Source organism: Calidris pugnax, unplaced genomic scaffold (genome assembly GCF_001431845.1).
Source record: "Calidris pugnax isolate Ruff unplaced genomic scaffold, ASM143184v1 scaffold17, whole genome shotgun sequence".
In the NCBI taxonomy this organism is placed as follows: domain Eukaryota; kingdom Metazoa; phylum Chordata; class Aves; order Charadriiformes; family Scolopacidae; genus Calidris; species Calidris pugnax.
Genome location: NW_015090794.1, coordinates 4,419,392 through 4,437,087, shown reverse-complemented (window position 1 = coordinate 4,437,087; position 17,696 = coordinate 4,419,392). Strand labels below are relative to the sequence as shown.

General features: G+C 49.3%; 1 protein-coding gene across 1 annotated transcript in view; it reads right to left on the bottom strand.

Moving 5' to 3' along the window:
• Nucleotides 1–262: 262 nt before the first annotated feature.
• The window catches only part of HS3ST4 (heparan sulfate-glucosamine 3-sulfotransferase 4), a 72,449-nt gene continuing 55,015 nt past the window's right edge, over nucleotides 263–17,696 (bottom strand). The window contains exon 3 of the mRNA XM_014936191.1: nucleotides 263–1,436. Within this exon, the coding sequence (XP_014791677.1) occupies nucleotides 800–1,436 (637 nt within the window). The 3' untranslated portion in view covers nucleotides 263–799. The remainder of the gene's footprint in view (nucleotides 1,437–17,696) is intronic.

Below are 17,696 nucleotides of genomic sequence, written 5' to 3'. Positions count from 1 at the left end.
CACCTTGGCCAGGTGGAGAGACCACGGCTTGCTCCAAGGGGGTGCCTGGGAATGGTCTTGGAGACAGCATCAAGGAGGAGCAAGAGGGCTCCGACCTCACTCGGCATCCCAGTAAAGCAGGAATGGCTCTCTTCCAACAGCGGCGTTATACCCACCTGTTGGGGGAGAATCAGGCCCAGGTGTTTTGTGGCACTTGGTAAATACTAGTTTTAGTGCAACAAGTAATTGAAATGTCTGGTGCAAATGAAATTTCTGCACATAGTTCCTTTGCAGCATAACTGGCTTTATTCCTTCCACACACAAATACCAGTGTGCATGTGAATGCACGCGTCCTGAATTTATCAGGTCTGATGCTGCTGTTTGAGCAAAACTAAAAGCCAGGGCAGGAGAAATCAAACCTATTGGTTTGTCCCAGTGCTGCTGGGTTTTGTGAGCCACCCTCCTGCTCAGCTAGCCGTGGCAGGAGGCACTGGTCCTGCCTGCCTGGCCATGAGGGGGACACCAGCAGCAAACAACACGAAGCATCCCATCACCCCAAGAAGTCCCAGTCCCTCCACCTTCTCCTCCTCCCACCTGCCCCCTGATCCCTCAGCGTCATGGGAGGAGAGCCCGAGTGCAACCCAAGGTGACATGTCACTAAGGTTTCAGAGCTGGAAACACGGGGCACCGTTGGCTGCAACCCTGACAGCGCAAGAGTCTTGCGCTCGCATGGCTGAGCCTCTAGCCCCGAGTGAGTTTTGGGTCTCTAACGATGATTTGCATCTCAAAAGAAAAGAGCTTATTTCCTGATTTCGTGGTTCTACTTATCACTTTCTTCCTGCTCCCACTGGAAATCTTGGCCCGTCATTTGGTAAAACATGACATTGAACGGTTTGTAAAACTTCCGCAGTCTGTGGATGACGTCTGGGTCTATTTTGGGGTGAGTTCGACCCTTGGACTTGCCCAAGCACCGGGGAGCACTGCTGTCCTCTGGCTTCTTTAGACAGGGGAACCCCTTGGTTTTATTAAAGTAAAAATGTTTCTCTGTCACAATCCTCTTGAGGCCTAAGAAGTCCTGGACCTTGGCCATTTCCCCGGCGGGGTCAGTGATGAGCCTCTCGCCACTGACAAAAAGGATTTGGGAGAGGGGGAAGTACTGGAGCCAGTTCTCCAAGTGCAGTGCATAGATCCCGATGCGGATCGCGCTCCAGGAGGCATCGATCAGCCCCAGGGTCCGGTTCTTGAAGGCCAGCACCTCAAAGGTGGGGATCTCCGGCTTCTTGGAGAGTGTCTGTGTGTAGTCTGAGATGGCCCGGGTGACCGGGTTCCTCACCACAACGATCAGCTTTGTGTCCTTAGCCATGGAATGAATGCGCCTTGGGGCCTCATTGGTCACGAAGTAGCTGGGGGTCTTCTCCATGGTGATTTGGCCATCCAGCGTCTTGGGCATCACGTTCCTGTGCAGAAGCAGAGGAGGGGTGGTTAGCAAGGGGCCAGGCATGGGTGGACAACTCAGTGTCCCTCCTGCCCCATGCAGATGTTGGTGGGACATTCAGGAGGAGGGATGTTGCCACACCTGCGGGCCCCAGGACCAAAGCACTTCTGGCTTTGTTGCTTCTTGGACCCTGGGCAAGGTGGGCTCCTGAAGTGTTAAATCAGCCTTGGTAACACATTATACAGTCAATTCGCCATAGGCATATGTAGACAAAAGTTAATTGACAATAAACCTGTACAATACCTGTCTGTTCAGCAAGCCATCTGCTTCCATTTGCTCAATTAAGCCTATTCACTTCAGAGTCTTATACCAGAGTGGTGCAGTTAGGATTACACAAGACCTTTTTGTTATGATGACATGCTTTTAAATGTCTCAGCTAATAAAACTTAATACAGAATAAGATCCCTTGCTTCTAGTACAATAATTAAATTTATTTACTATCTTGTGTGTGAGAAAGAATGACTTTTCTTTTATCTCTAATTCACATACTCTGTCAATAATTAATTGCTGCTGGGTTTTGAGCTTCCTGTGCAAGCACTTTTATTAGCCAAAAGGAATTTGCCTACTGGATAAATTAGCATGTAGCAAGACTTTCCTGGATAGCATATTACCATATTGTAAAATGAAACTGCAGCGAGATAGCATTTATATCTAAGAAAATGAAGAGGTAAATGCTTGTCCCAGCTGCCCCCAGTTAAAGATTATCATAGCAAGCTGGAAGGTATTAAATGATGTCCCCTGCAAGTGCATTACAGCCTCTTTCACACCTCCGGAGGCTGGAGAGGCTGGAGGGCAGTGCCAAGGCTGGCCCCAGCCTTAAGCCATTCAAATGCTCATACCTAGGCACAACCACACGAAGAGTAGTTTGTTTAACCTGTTGTTGGCTAATATGACCCAAAGAGGAGGTGCTTGATGGTGCTGCTGCTGGGAAGCCCTTGCAGCAATGGCCAAGTCTCCAGCAGCAGACACGCAGGATGGCGATGCTCAGGGTCTTGCAGGATTATCCCTTCACATTGCAACTATTTTTAGTACAAACATATGGTGAGGAAACAATGTGAATAGGCTGGAAATGGTTCTCTAAGAGCACCTTGGGCACCGGTGACTGCAGTGATGCTGACGTCAAACCGTCGAGCCCCAGGAAACAGCCATTTCAGGAATTACGCAGCTGAAGCCTGCAAGCAGAAGTGGCTGTCAGGCAAGACCCAGCTAGGTTTGCCTGTCGGTCTTGCCTCATATTTGTGACTGCTAAATGCATCGGCTTGCTTTAAAACTCTCTGTGATGTGTGTATTTACTCCTTGTTTTGCCAAAGCGCTGCTGGCGGAGGTGCCAGGTCTCCTGCCAAAGCAGGAGCAAAGGTGGGTTTGGTGCTGCCACAGGGCTGCTCATGCCTTCAGCATTTTGGGGTGAAGAGGCCAGTGGAGTCCTGGGCCTCCCCCTCTCTTACAGCCAGCTCTTGAGGTATTTTACCTTAAGAAAAGCCTGAACAAATTAAGAGGGATGTAAGCACTTGAGGACTGCGAAGGCTGAAGAATTGCAGACTGGCTTTCCTGGGGGCATTATCCAGCACCCAGATTTAACAGCCCTGTAGGAAGAAAGCATCTTTTATGGCTATCCACATCACAGCAAGGCCCACGGTGTGGTCAAGGATTATGTACCTACAAATAGGGTACCCTTTGGCTGAGTGTGAGGATGTGTAGGGGAGTGGTGTGAGGGACGTGCACAGAACATGAGACTGGGAGGTTGAGCACATGGGCAGGCAGCAGCTGCCTCAAGGAGGACCGGAGTAGAAGTGCTCCCTGCTACTCTCTGAAAGCATCTGATGGACAGGAGAACATCACTGATGGTGGGAGCAGGGCTTCCCCTCCCCAGCACCCACACTCCAGCTTGCCACTCTGATGGGGACAGTAGCCAGCTGGGCAGAGGCAGCAGTGTCTGAGAGCTGGCCCTGCAAGAGCATCCCACTAAACTCCCAGAGCTAGACTGGGGCTCACCCGACTTCTCAGTCTCTGCATGATTCTGACCACTGTTTGTATTCCCACAGAAATCCCATTTACCCAGCAGCACGGCTCTGACAGCGACTGGCCAAAGATGATAACCCTCAATTTCAGGATGTGACCCACTGCAGGAATCTCCCCGCTGCAGCGTCCTACTCACTGCCCTTGGCCAGCACTGCCTGTGCACGCACAGCGAGCCTGCGGGGCACCAGTCTTTGGTGTGCTGACCACAAAATACAAGCGTGGCTGTGTAAAATTTCCTGTTTGATTTTTATTTTTATTTTTTTAAATATTGCTTAACAAACTTGGAACTGGAACGCTAAAATTTCCGCATGGAAATTAGGTCTCGGTCTTGACGTGACAGAACAGTCAAAGAAGGAAGAGAGCTGGGGAGCTGAATGGGAGAAGAGCTGGTGACTGCCAGGCAGCTCTTACAGTTCCAGTGCCAATTGCCGGTGGTTGAGGAGGGGGAGCAATCCACCTCCAGCAAGGACTGGCACTGGAAACCACTTTGGCAGTGGCTGGACCAAGCACTGCACAGACTGAGCCACAAGTTCTGCCCCAAAGAGCTTCCAGAAGAAGAGTTGGGAGCCTGTGAGGAGGAGTAGCAGCCAAACCGTGCAGGAGCCAGCGCCTGTGGCCGTCCTTGGGGCTGTGTGATCGGCCTTGGAGAGAGCACACGGAGGAGTAAAGCAAAGAACCGAGACCAGGGAATAAAGGCTCTTCCAATCCAGTGACTTTGCCCAGGGCGCTCCCGGAACAGGTTTCTATCGAACCATTAATTACCAAAATCAATCTGTTACTCTTCTGTTCCTTGCTCCACAAAATAGTTATTTTATCGTCAGCTATAGCTAGTAATTTTTATGCATTTCCTTTTTAAAGGATTCACACTAGCTGCAGACCACGTTTTACCCTGCTGCTTGCTGTTCTGTGCTAACACCCAGAGCATCTCCAGAGCTGCCAGCCCCCAGGGACAGAAGTACCACAGCCTGGGTGGTGGCTGGGAGTTTTCCTGCCAGTTTGCCTGTCTTTATCACTGGTAACTAATGGGAGCACCTGAGGAAGGATGGAGAATCTCTCAACCAGCTGTGGAATTACTCTGCCCATGCTCCTTTCCTCCTGACACCTATCACTGAAGATTTAATGAAGTCCTGAAGCAGAAAGCTTTAGTATTGCTTCTCAGCCTCTGTAGTTGGTGCCTGCTCTAGATATGGTTAACGTGAACAGAGGTGTCAAGTCCCTCCTGTTTCTTACTAAATTCTGTGCTCAAAAACATCAAGCAGCAACATGGACTTGTCCCTCCTGCTTCATGCCTGCTCTGTGTACACTATGGATGGTCCTGCTCCAAGAGGATGGGAGAACAGAGCTCTCCACCTTCTTCCTTTATCCCAACCTTCATTTTACAGCATGGTAAAGTCTGAAAGGGCTGGACCAGCTCTGGTGCTCCCTTTGCCTCCTCTCCACAAGAATAGTGAAGATCTCAGCTCAAAGCAGGTTCTCCTGAAGTATCCCTTCCAGGCCAGGGGCTTTTTGGTTCTGAGCTGATAACAGGGGTGATGCTCTGGGAAGGCTGCCCTGGGGCAGTCATTCCTGCTCTTGCAGCTCCAGTTAGGAGCTTGGATCAGGGCTTTGAGACAAAAGGGTCAAATGGGACCAACAGGATTGCAGTGAACCCGTGGTATGTGGCACAATGGGGAACAGGAGGAGGCAGCTCTGATTTTTGAGTGATTTTTCAGCTGAGACAGTGGCAGCCTGGATAACAGGAGAAGTAGTAGTGTGTAAAAGCCCTTCTGCCTTGTAAATGGTGCTGGGCTGCCAGGCGAGCAGAAAACACCATTACCCCATGGTGTTCCACTACCCCAACATCCACACAGCAGCACCCCACACTTGTTTGTGCCGTCTCAGACAGGATAAGCTGTTTTCCTTTGCAATTGTCTGAGCAGAAGGAGGGACCAGCACAGGCAGAATTGGCTGGTGTAGGCTCCTCTGAGTCAGACACCCTGGCAGCGTGCAGCAGGCTGTCAAATGTCAAAACGCGGCGATTATGAGATGCTAAAAGCTCTGCTGGACTACCAGCGGTGGACTCTCAGACAGTAGGGCTCGAGGGGACCGTCGCCATCATCATCTGCTCTGACCCTCTGTGTGGCACAGCAGAAACCTGCCCTGGCCCACCCAGAGCACTGTTGCACCAGCACGTCTGCTCTGCAGCGATCTCCCGGGAGCAGGGGGGGCAGGTGGTCTTGGGGGAGGTCCTGTTGTTAGTTAACACCAGTCACAGCTCCTTAGCACCTCGGCTGCAGTGTGAATTGGTCTAGGCACAGCCACTGGCTTAGTGGTTTTTTTTGTAATACATCTTTGTATCTGGAATCTCTCCGAGCTGAAAAGATGCTGTTCTGCAAATAAGTGCCTGTGGGCTCTCAAAAGAAAAGCTGAGAGCAAATGGGGGCTGGCTGGCCCCCTGCCCCTTGTGCTGATGCTTGAGCTGTGCAATCAGACCGGAGGGTGGTACTGGTATTTGTGCTGCATTTGCTTCTGCTCCCCCCGACCAGCATCCCCCCGGCACCGAGAGCTGTCTACAGCCACCGTGACGTTTGGGCAGGTTCCCAAGGACCTGATGCTTGCACAAGCCCTTGTTTGCTTTGTATTATGGATTGTGTCTGTGATTTGTGGGTTTTTATATGACAATGCTTTAAAAGAGATGAAAATTAATCAGAATTCAGAGGAAGTACTGCTGCTCTCCTTCACCCACGCTGCTGCTCCTGCCCATCCTGCTGCTGGCAGGGCTTGGTGACAGCCAGGAACGGGCTTCCCTCTCCTTCCAGGCATTGCCATGCCATGGCAATAACCCCCTCATGGGCATTTTGTAAACAAGGATTCGAGTTCCCTCTGCTCTAGGGTCAGAGCAAGACAATTGTCTTGCCTTTAATATTATACTTACTTAGCTTTTACTTTAAATTATGGTTTCAATAAGCTGTTGCAAAAAAACCACCCCTAACCTTTAAGCCTTTTGTCTGTAGTGGGGATGCTGCAGACAATACTCAGGAAGCACGCTGTAGTTGCTGATGTTCAAGTATAAAACAAACACACCAGGGGTTTATAAAAGAAGCATGAACAAACTATTAATTACAACAGCCCCTTCAGATGATAGTATCACAATAAACAGGAGCCAAGAAATTGCAGAGCTAATAATCTGAAAGTGTTGCCACATTTAAGGACTGTGTTTAATTCCATGCACAATAAAGACAAATGGAGAGATAGGTTGGCGCCGGGGAGAGACAGCAGGGAAGCAGTCATCAAGGAAAAGAGGAGGAAAAGCAGATTCAGCTTTTGCTGGACAGTTTTAAGGATAACACTGGGAGCTGCAGTGTGTCCTCGGGACACCCCTGGCCCTGCAGAGCACCAGAACTACTGCAGCTTTGGGATGCAGGGGCCGAATTGCTTTTTTCCCAAACTCTGCCTTGTTTCAGAGTTACTTTCTAGGTGCTGCCTTTCCTGGGCAGGCATGTGGACCTCCTCGCTGAGCTCCCACGGTGTGAAGGCAGCTGCAAAGGAGGCTCGAGCCCGTCAGCCCCAAGAGCCAGCGTGCCCTGCTGCCTGCAGGAGCTGTTGCCAAGTGCCCAGCAGAGAGCAATGAGTGGCACCGCCAGCTGGGAATAACAAGGGTGTTAGACCTGGAGCAGCCAAGCCTCTGGCATGCCGAGAATACTCCTCGGAGCAGGTAACCTTCACAGAGCTGCTGCCATGTGCTTTGCCCTAATTGTGTGTGTGCTGACAGAATGCTAACCAGCCCTGTGCGCTTGGGCAGGACACGATGCTCCGGGTCGCACTCCTCCTGTGGCTGCTGCAGAGCTCTTTGCCATGCTGGGCCAGTGCTTTGCTCCTGGGGAGGACTGCGTAGCCTCTTGGACATGTTTTGGCTTTTCTTGCAGTGTCTCTTTCCCTTTCAACGCCAGGCTGGTTAATGAAGAGACACCGCCATGCTGCTGACCACCTCCACAGAGGTGGGAGATGAAGCACTGGAATGGGTCATGTCTACTCATGGCTCTGCCACTGGACTCTCCTCACCTCCTAACCCTCCTCTGCCTCCATCGCTACCCACCTGAAAAAGGGGGGCAATGACAACAAGCCACATTCCCCTGGAAGGAGCTCCGTTGCCATCTGGCATTAATGACTCCTTCACTTTGTTACAGAGATGGGCGTCATTTCTTCACGCTTGTTGGCAGCAGCATCCCGGTGCTGTGCAATGTCAAAATGAAACTTTTATCGTCATTCCTGGGCTTGGATCCAGGAATTACCTGGGCCTCACAGCAGATGATCAAAGATGCGTTATTGGGTGCTTGCATGGGCTTTTGATATTTCTCTCTTTTCCTACTCACTCCCCAGTGCTGTGGCCTGGAGACTGAGGCGGTCCAGGCTGCTCTGCATGCCCCCCCAGCACCCCCACCACTCCTGCAGCTCCCCAGTTGGATGGGGGACTTGCTGCCATCGCTTCTTTGAGGTTTTTTTTCCTCTGTGCATAAAAACACTCCCCAGCCACTGCGTGGGGATGGACAGGACATCTGGCTCCCACTCTCCTCCAGTTTGTGGCAAAGGCCAGCTCTAAGCCCTCATTGGGAAAATGTGCTGCAGTAATTGTTCTTAACTGCTGGCTTCAGACAAGCTCTTTATTTTCAAAGGATACATTTTATAAATTTGTGAATTTGCATGTTGCCAAAATCCCCTTGTGGTTTATTTAAATCCAGATTATCTTGTTTATTCCTTCAGTCACAGCTGTCATTTATCTCTGTGTAGGCAGCTTGTTCACGATGTTGCAGGTTTCCTGCAATCCCACTCAAAAGGAGTCTTTGTTAACTGTATTTTCATGTTCTTAACAAGAGAAAAAAGTTCACAGCAACTCCCAGGGCTTGGAGAACCACAGAGAAGGACATGGATTTGCACAATTACTCTCTGGCAGAGGTGATGGCCAGGTACTGCAACAGTGTCACCTGCCCGTGGAGCTCATCTCTGCTGCTCCTCAGTGTGGAGCAAACATCTGCTTTTGTCTTCTGAAAAGACAAACATGAAGTCATTTTCCTTTTTATTATTAACACATTCCAGTATAATTGCTTGAGCTGTCAACTGTGACCTGCCAGTAATTCAGCAGGCATGGGACTTTCAAGGGGAGGACGGCATTGCAACTGAAGACTGCAATATGCATTAAAAGCAGAACCTATTTGCTGTAAGCCCCCAAGTCAAATCTCTTGTTGAATTTGTTCAAACATAAATTTACAGCTGAATTTACATAGGTTTAATGTTTTATAATCTTTTTGGTCTGTGAATCTATATTCAAGACTGAGTGCATTAGCTTAGAAATATTGTGCTTAACGCTGAAAATAATTTTAATCTCTCCAAAGTCCAATCCTTTGCACATCACTAAACCTCAGAACCCAATCCCTTCTAATAAGAGACACAAAACTTGCATCTGTTGCTGCCTAATAGATTCATACTGCTCTAATTCAAATGGCTTGCACATGTCTGTTAAAAAACATTAAACACAAATTGTAAAGCACTTTCAGAAAAGCGGGTGCCAGTTCAGACTGGGGCTAAAGCAAAACAAATCTCCCCCGGGAGACTCACTGAACTAGTTTCATGGTTTGGAAGCTGGTGTGCCTCTCTCTGCTGTGGGAGAAGGGGGTGAACCATCCTTCTCTGTGACTTGAGCTCTGTTCTTGCAGGGCTCAATGGCCCAAATTGAGGGCTGCCTGGGACCATTGGTTTCCCTCTCCAAGACAAGCAGCTTTTCGTTGTCCCAAATTTGCAAAGCCATTTGGTGCCCATGCAAAACACACATGTGGGGCAGTTAGAGGTTGCAAGAAAACTTCCTTGCCAGCTGCCCAAGCTTCTCCTGGGCTGTGCAGGACTCAGGAGCCCAGGACAATACAACTGGAGCCAGGGACAGCCCTGGCTCCTGCTGCAGCCGGGAGAGAAAGGAGCAGCAGGGGGTTGGGAGCAACTCGCTGCCCTGCAGCAGGGCCAACTGTGTCCCCTCCGTCCCCTCCCCTCCAGGGCTGCCTGGAGCCATCGCCCCAGCAGCAATGTCAGCCAGGATGGAGAATGGTCCTGTGTTGCCATACCAACGCAGGTGCTAACGCCGTGTTGACTAACTGCGAGCTGATCTGATCAGGGAATGACAGCATCGAGTTGCTACGGTAACCGAAATGCCAAATTGGAAAATGTGTCAATAGCAAAGTTATCCAAGAGGAGGCAAGCGTGCGCAGCGGGGCACCGGGCAGCTGCCTGCCCAGGCCACCTGGAGCTCCTGCTCCTGGGCTGATAAAACAGCTCAGGACATCACAGAGGCTTGGCTGCATCTTGGATGCCAGCTCCGGGACCTCTGTTTCACAGGGCACAGCTTCCCTGCTCCCCTCTCCTGCTCCTCTGCTTTCCTCGCAGACATGGCCAGAGGGTTCTGTGCCTCTCATTGCAACAAGTCCCAAAGGAAAAAAAAGACAAAGAAAACCCTGATGGGCTTCCCATTGGCCATGGTGCTGGCAGCTTGGGCTCTCAGGGCACTGCTGGCGCTGGCTGGGCATGTGCCTGGAAGAAGGATGCTGCCTATGAGCATCACTTGAGCCTCTCTCCCAGACACTGAGGAAAACGCCTTTAGAGTTCAGTCTACTAGTCGTTTCTATTCTGATTTTTCATTGTCTCACCCAGCCTGGAGTCCAACAATCGCAAAGAAAAGGATTCTGTGTCTCCACAAAATGCAAAATCTTTAACGGCTCATTGGCATGTGCTTAAGTTGGCCTGGATAAAAAGTTACTCCTGAGAGCCCACTATTGATTCTGTCAGGGATTCAGAGGTTTTATAGGCATCGCTCAGGATCTCTTTAGTGCTTGTACCTTCTTAATGGCTCTCATTGCCGATAGAACCGAAAACATCCCCCTGTGCACTGGGAAGCGGCTGAATCCACGCCAGGAGACAGTGCTGTGCAAACATCCCCCTGTGCACTGGGAAGCGGCTGAATCCATGCCAGGAGACAGTGCTGTGCTGCTGCAGGAGTGTGGCTGCCCTCCATGGCCAGCTGGGCAAGCCTCCCGGGCAGCCCTGGGGAGAGAACCCTCCCGTTGTTCCTCCAACTCATTTTAGGAGGTGGGGGAGATACCAGGGCTATGGGAAGAGGTGGGTGAACTTCACCCAGGAAGGCTCCTCTCCTCCTACCACTATGCAACCAAATCAGTGGGCAGCTGGCTGAGTAGCAGACGAAAATATAAATATGCTCTGATTTCACTGGGACCATCTGGCTCATGCATGATAGGCGGGTAAGAATGCTATAATCATGGAGCAGAGAACTAAGCTGATCCATTAAAGTCTTTTAGCAGAAGCAACTATGGAACCTGTATTAATCCAGCAATGCTTTGTGAACAGACATCACAAGGTTAGATCCATTCAGTTGCAATTAAAAATAACCCTCGCCGTTCAGGCAGGCTTGGATAGCTATTACAGCATCGTGCTCCCCACAGACTCTCGTGTATATAGATTGTTGATGCTTGCACAATGCAATCTGAAATTATGATCTTAATGCTAAATCTTGCTTTCTTCTGTTCTTTCCTCAAGTGGATCTCCTCTGGGATATGGCTGTTGCCTTGTGCCGAAATCCCTCGCCCGTCTGTCTGCATAGCTCACACACAAATTGGACAGCCTAAGACTAGACAGCGCTGCTATGATTTCATTGCTTCCCTAATGGGGGGTTGCCCTTAACCACCGCCTTCTTCCCCAGCAGCCACAGCAAACGCACTGAGGTCTGTAACTCCAGAGCTGCCTGTTCTGGCCCAGCAGCTTGTCTGGGAACAGCCACCACAGCTCCACAAGCTCCTGGCACATCTGAGCCAGCACACACCATCTCGGGGGGCTCACAACCACAGCCCTCGGCACCACTCGGCTTCGACTGTGCGAAGCAATCTCAGTCCTGTGGGTGGAGATGCATGTTCAGAGTGACATCGTTTTACCAGGGATGGTAATTTGGCCTGATCTCCCCAATTTTAGTGCAAGATTTATTGTTGGTCAGCGCTCAGCCATGAAACAGGTTGTGAAAAAGGCTGGAAATGCATATTTCTGAGCCCGCTGCAGTCAAAATTGTTTTGACTAAGCCTCACTACCATTCTCCACAGAAGCACTGTGATGCTATTCACTGGGAATATCTCCGTGTCGTCTACCAGATTTAATTACTGTATTAATCACAGTTATAGCAAAGCAGCACTAGTCTGAGGGCCCTGCCTCTCGCACACATGCTGGAACAGACACTCGCTGAGAGAGACAGGGTGAATCCTGCCTCCTTTGACTGAGGATGCTCAAGTCAAGGTAGTCTGTTCTGAGTCCAGGTTTCCCTTCAACATACACGTACGAGTCCCTCAAGTATCAGCTCATTCATTTTCCACTGTCATAGGAGGAAGGGAAAAGACCTGAGCATCCATGACTTGGTATAAATCCTAGGGCTGAGAAAGCAGGTAGCCAGCCCAGAAAGAAGCATGCCCACCCTGAGGACTATCTGTAACTACATCGAGGTCCACACTCGAGAGAGGCTTAGTCTTGCAGGAGGAGTTCAGACAGTTTGGGGAGCAAACAGTAGCTGTCTAATGAGCAAATAAATACAAACTAGCTCTTAAAAGCTTGGGGTGTCCCAATATCTGTGTTTCAGTCACAGGCAGCTTGCTGCATGAAGTCATTCCTCTGAAGAGCAGATGTGCTCCTGTTTCTCCCTACTCCTGTTCCCCTGCCCGCTCAGTAGACATGGTCAAGCTGAGGGTGTCACCTGCACCTCCAGGCTCTGGGGATGCAAGAGCTAATCCTCAGTATGGGGCCGATACACACGTTGAGCTACACTTGCAGGATAGAAATCCTCTCCAAAATACTAGATCCAGTTCACCTTGTCAGCATCAGGCCATCACAGGTCTTCCCTTCCCACTTCTTTGGGAAGACCTATTCCCAAGGTGGGAACTCACCTAGAAATGTGGCAGGACAAACCCCAGCACAGCCAGCCATGTCCTCCTGCCCTGAACACGGTTGGCAGGTGTCTGTGCAGGCACCTGTGCAGAAGTGTTTCCATCCAGCTCTGGATTGCTAAGTAATATCTGTGGAAGTTTCAGGACTGTTAACAATACATGCTATTGATATTGCAGGCTATGGTTCCTGACAAAGCCAGTTTGATGTGGAAAAGATACAGCTGAGGAAGAGAAAGCTACACACACAGTCCAGTTCACCTGAAACACTGACTTAACTGGGCAGTTCAAGCCATCCCTGTTTCCCAAAGATGGGCTCTTCTTGAGAAGACAGACCACAAAAATAGAATATTAAAATGTAGCAGTATGAAGCTATACATCGTGAGGAGTCCTTTTTCATCTTCCAGAAAATTTACGTCTACTAGGAAAAAACCCTGACAATAATGGCTGCCTAAGTGAAAGCATTGCTGCTGTATCATGCTAAAAGCTTTTCAGGGAAAAAACAGTAAATAAATTTCACTTTTCAGATGTATCTGGATGTTATCCTAACACAGTGCCGGAGTAATAGGCGAGCCATCAACAGCTAAAAGGCTGGGAATTGTTATGGAGGGACAACAGAAGAGTGATATCTGCAGAATGGGTTGAATAACAAAAAGTAATTGTTTGCATCCCGCTGCCGAGCTCTTACACCCCGGCAGCCAAGGGAAAGGAGAAGGACTCTCACCCCACCACCACAGAAAGGTTAGACACAAACCCACCAGTAAAGGCTGCCGTAGGAGGTCCTGGCTGGTCAGAGGCAGGCAGGAGCACAGCCCTTCTGCATCTTCAAACCTGTGCAGTTACTAGTTTGATTTCTAGCTGCAGGTGAGAGGGGTCAGCACAGCCCCACGGGTGTCACAGGCAGAGAGGCTGAGCACAGGGGCAGGTGGGAGGAGAGCAGGCTCCTTTGGGGAGGTGACAGGGTCCCAGCAGACAGAGGATGCTGGAGGTCACAAAGCCATTCCCAAACCCCTCTACATTGACATCAGGTGGCCAGATCTTCCCTATTGCATTAACCTCCCAGCTCTCCAAAACAAAATATCCCACTTCATAACATGTGCAGTGGGGCAGTGCTTGCATCCAGCTCGTGGAGCCCAGCCCAGCCCAGCACATGCCCTGGGCAGAGCCCCACTGCCATCCCTTGCCATTACCAGGCAGTAATCAACACCACCACCTCATCCCCCCTTACTGCCTCTTCCCTGCTGCTCCTGGTCTCCCCATTCAGGATCTGAGCCAAGCTGGCTGCATCAGTTCCCAAGTCACCAGGGCACTCTGGAGGCATTGCAAGGACCACCTTGGTCCCAGCATCAGACAAGCCATGGCCCAAAGTGACTGCCAAGGACCTCCCGGCTTCATTCCCATCCAGGAATGAATGCTCTTCTGCCCCAGGAGTGAGTGATGCCAGCCAGGCTGTTGCTGAGGGCACAGCTATTTATTATTTGCTTCTGTCGATTATTTTGGGGTTTAAGTTCATTTATTATGTATGCAAAAATGGTAATACACTGGCATCTGAATGTCTTTTAGGCATACAATATCCTTATTATTCAAAATGTTTTTTCCTCCATAATTGAATGGTTTACCTTATTATTACTTTATGTTAATGACCCAGCATTTCCATTTTTCTATAGGATGCTTAATTGTAAGCAAAGTGCAATCAGAATCAGAGATGCCATCTGTAATTGACAGCATCATAATAACAGTCAGCATTGCAGGAACAAAGTACCAAAATAAATGGCAGCGGGGAGAAAGCCACCTCTGAAAATACCCAGGAAGCTGTTCTGGGCTGGGACAGAGCCCCATCCGCTCAGGATCCTCTCCTGGAGCAGTGACAGTTTGGGCATTAACACAGATAGAGTGCTATTTATATCAGTTTGTACATTTAATCAGTTTTTTTGCAGTTTTCAGCGAGATGTGAACTATATCCCTGTCCAAGGCATTTGGTTCAAATCAGCTGAGACAGAGAATAATCAAGATTTATGATTCTCATTCTGACTCGGATCACACAGTCAGTGCAATCGGTACAGCAGAGCTTCCTCCCCGAGCCCGAGTGACATCCCTTCACTCTCCCTCACAGAAGTGATTTAACGTCCATCTCAGGAACTGTCAAAACACTGCTGCAGCTCCAGATAACGGCAACTCCGGGCTTCCCCCCCTGCCCCCCCACCGCACGCAGCCCTCCCGGGCGGTGAACCTGGAGGGGCACCACAACTGAGTTAGGGGTTGCTTGGCAGAAATCAATAAAATAGCACTTCGCAAAATAAAAGGGATTTAATCTTGTTCTGCCTCTCAGTATAGCTTAGAGCAGCCAGGAGCAGCAGCCTGGGGCGCGCCTGACCTTCCTTATACAGAACATCTTTGCTGGGGGAACAACATCTCAGGTTCTGCGCGTGCCTCCAGTGACCATAAGCCATACTTGCCCCCTGCAAGTGTGGGAACAGAGCAAGCTCTGGGTCTGCAGCGAGGAGGGAGCCTGGGAACAGCTCAGGAGGCAGTTTCCAGAGGCAGAAAGGGTTGTCAGTGCTTCCAGCAGACAGCTTTATTTTCAGGGCTCAGCACTGCTCCAGGAAGCCAGAGCTGCGCTCTCCAAGACCTCAGCTGGGAAGCAAATGTTTAGATAAAAATTAAACGATCCAAAAGCAACTCTATAAAAAAAAAAAAAAAAAGAGCCAGGTGATGGGAACATGGTAGTGACAAGGCTGTTTCCAAGCTGTTTTGAAGGCAGCCATGATGCATGAACAGGCTGGCCATGGTGTGCTGCTGCTGGCATCAGCTCTCGGGATGCTCCAGCAGGCTCTTTCCCAGACATCTGTGCCCATGAGCATGAGATGGACATGAACCCAGGCCAGGCAGCTCAGCAACAACTACTGAGGTGGCTTCTGGCACTTCATATGCTTTTGCCCCCTGGAGAGACCCTGCAGGCTAGATCCACACCACCCACAGCCCTGGGCAGGATCTACAGTGGAGTCGGTCTGTTGAATCTCTGCTGATAAAGCCCATCTCCCACGTCTGGTTCATGAAAACAGAGTGCTGCGACCCTGGGGATGAGGGCTTGGCGGGGGCTGTGGATTCATCCAATAAACGGGGTGACGGGAGCTCTGTCTTGATTGTAGCAGGCGCTGAGCTGGGAAGGGGAACGTGGGCTCGTCTTCCCTTACGCACAGCCTCAAACTGAAGGCAGAGAAATATTCCAGCCATGAAGGGAAAATAAATGCTGTTTGCTTGCAGTGCTGAAGTCTTCACACAGTGACTTTGTCAGCGCAGGTGCTTTTGTTTTCTTCAGGGTTTGTTTAACCATCTTTTCCCCATACACATTATGTGCAGCACAGCTTAGGTCTAGCCAGGACTCTGTGTTAAACTCACACATGCAGTATAATGTTCAAGTAAGTGAAAAAACAGACTGATCCCACTCCAGTCAATAGAGTAAACAATTCCTGGTTTGGATAAACAGAATTACTAGTGCTGAAGAGCCCTGGGCAGCACTGCACACTCTGATTAGTGTAAAATGCTAAACACAAACCAATTAACACTCTCTAAGTCTGCTTATCTCATGTCACTTAGTGCTAAAATAAAGCCCAACACTAAATACACATATTGATTTAGCCATTAAATCTAGCATCACTCAAAATAGCTCATTATACTACTGAGAAACAAATAAAGTCACCTTAATTTTCAGAACCTGCTGTATTATGAACAATAACTTAATTGCTCCATCCAGCACCAGAGAGTTACTACTGATACTGAAGACAGACTGATATTAGTGAGCCTAAAAATCAAACCTGGAAGGACCACAAGCAGGAGTGGCAAGAAGACATCTCTGTGCCAGCTCAGGTAGCTTCACTGTGGAAGCTCAGTACTCTGGTCTGGTGCTGTGCCATCAGCTTACTGAGCAAGGATAGAAACTTGGCCACTGTTAGGAATGTTATTGCTCTGCTGGTACCAAGCACAAGTCATAGGCATCAATTAGCTCCTCTAAGGAAGAAGACAAGACTTACCACACAGTCCTGGCAAATACCACCATCTTCTAGCACCCTTTACTGGCATACAGCTAGGTGTAACCAGCACCAACAAAATGCCAATCCTAATACTCAACCAAAACTACTTGTGCTTTGATTTGGATTTTATAGGGCTATTAATTTAGAAACGATTGGAAACTACTGTGTGGGAAGCTGATGATGGGAAGAGCCCGGCTGGAGGTATCTTGCCCTAACAAGCACCAGGAGAAGGCAGGGATGGGCCTTGTGGATGTTAGCAGGCACTGCATGATGTTTACATTTCTAATTACAAGAGCTAATTCTTCGGTTTGGCCAGGTGTCCCTTCTGCAGACAAGGTTAATGGGATGAGAGAGGCCGCAGCTGCCACAGCACCAAGTGAGGAGGACAGGCAAGGGACAGCAGCATTAATCAGCCAGGAGCGATGCAAAAATGGTTATCTCAAGCTGTTTGGAGGCACGGATTAAAAATAAATCTCCTCGAGTTTAATATTCTGCCAGTCAGCTCCTTTTTGTAGGTGGAATCTATTAAAAAATTATCTTTCTGCTAAAATGCTAAAGTATTTTTGACATTTAACAGCTTGCTTCAAGCAAAAAAGTGCAATAAATACATGGGAGAGCTAATTGGCTCCAGTACACCCAACGCCCAGTCCATCATGAATAAGTGATGTGGTGCCAGCTTCCTGATGGCTCCAGCAGACCCCGAGTGCTCCCCCTGAGCAAGGGCGCATCTGCTCCAGTCTCCCCTGTTCACCCAGGAAAACTGGGACATTCCCACCGTGATCCAGCAGAAGAACAAAACCAGCTGCAAACTGAACATTTAGACCCGAGAGTACCAGGGGCAGGGGGATCACGTGCCGTAATTTGGTCTTACCGAAGTCTGTACTTTGAGGTACTTAGTTTGCTGTAAGATGCAGAAGGAGCTGCTTGGCAACATAGTCTTCTCAATAAAAATTAATGCTTTAACAAGAAGCCAAATAGCTACAGCTAATGTACTTCTGAATGAGATCTGAATTTTATTCATAAGCATCAGTGTCAGGACTAAAATAACAGTTTTATGGACACTATGAGCATAAACAGCTCTGCTGATTCAAAAACAGAAACTGCACTTCTGAATGAATCAACTCATTCATTTGGAACAAAAGCATCGTTTTAAATACATGCCTCAAATAAAAGAGAAAGCCAGAGACAATATTCTTCTGTGAGCTTGCTTCCAAGACA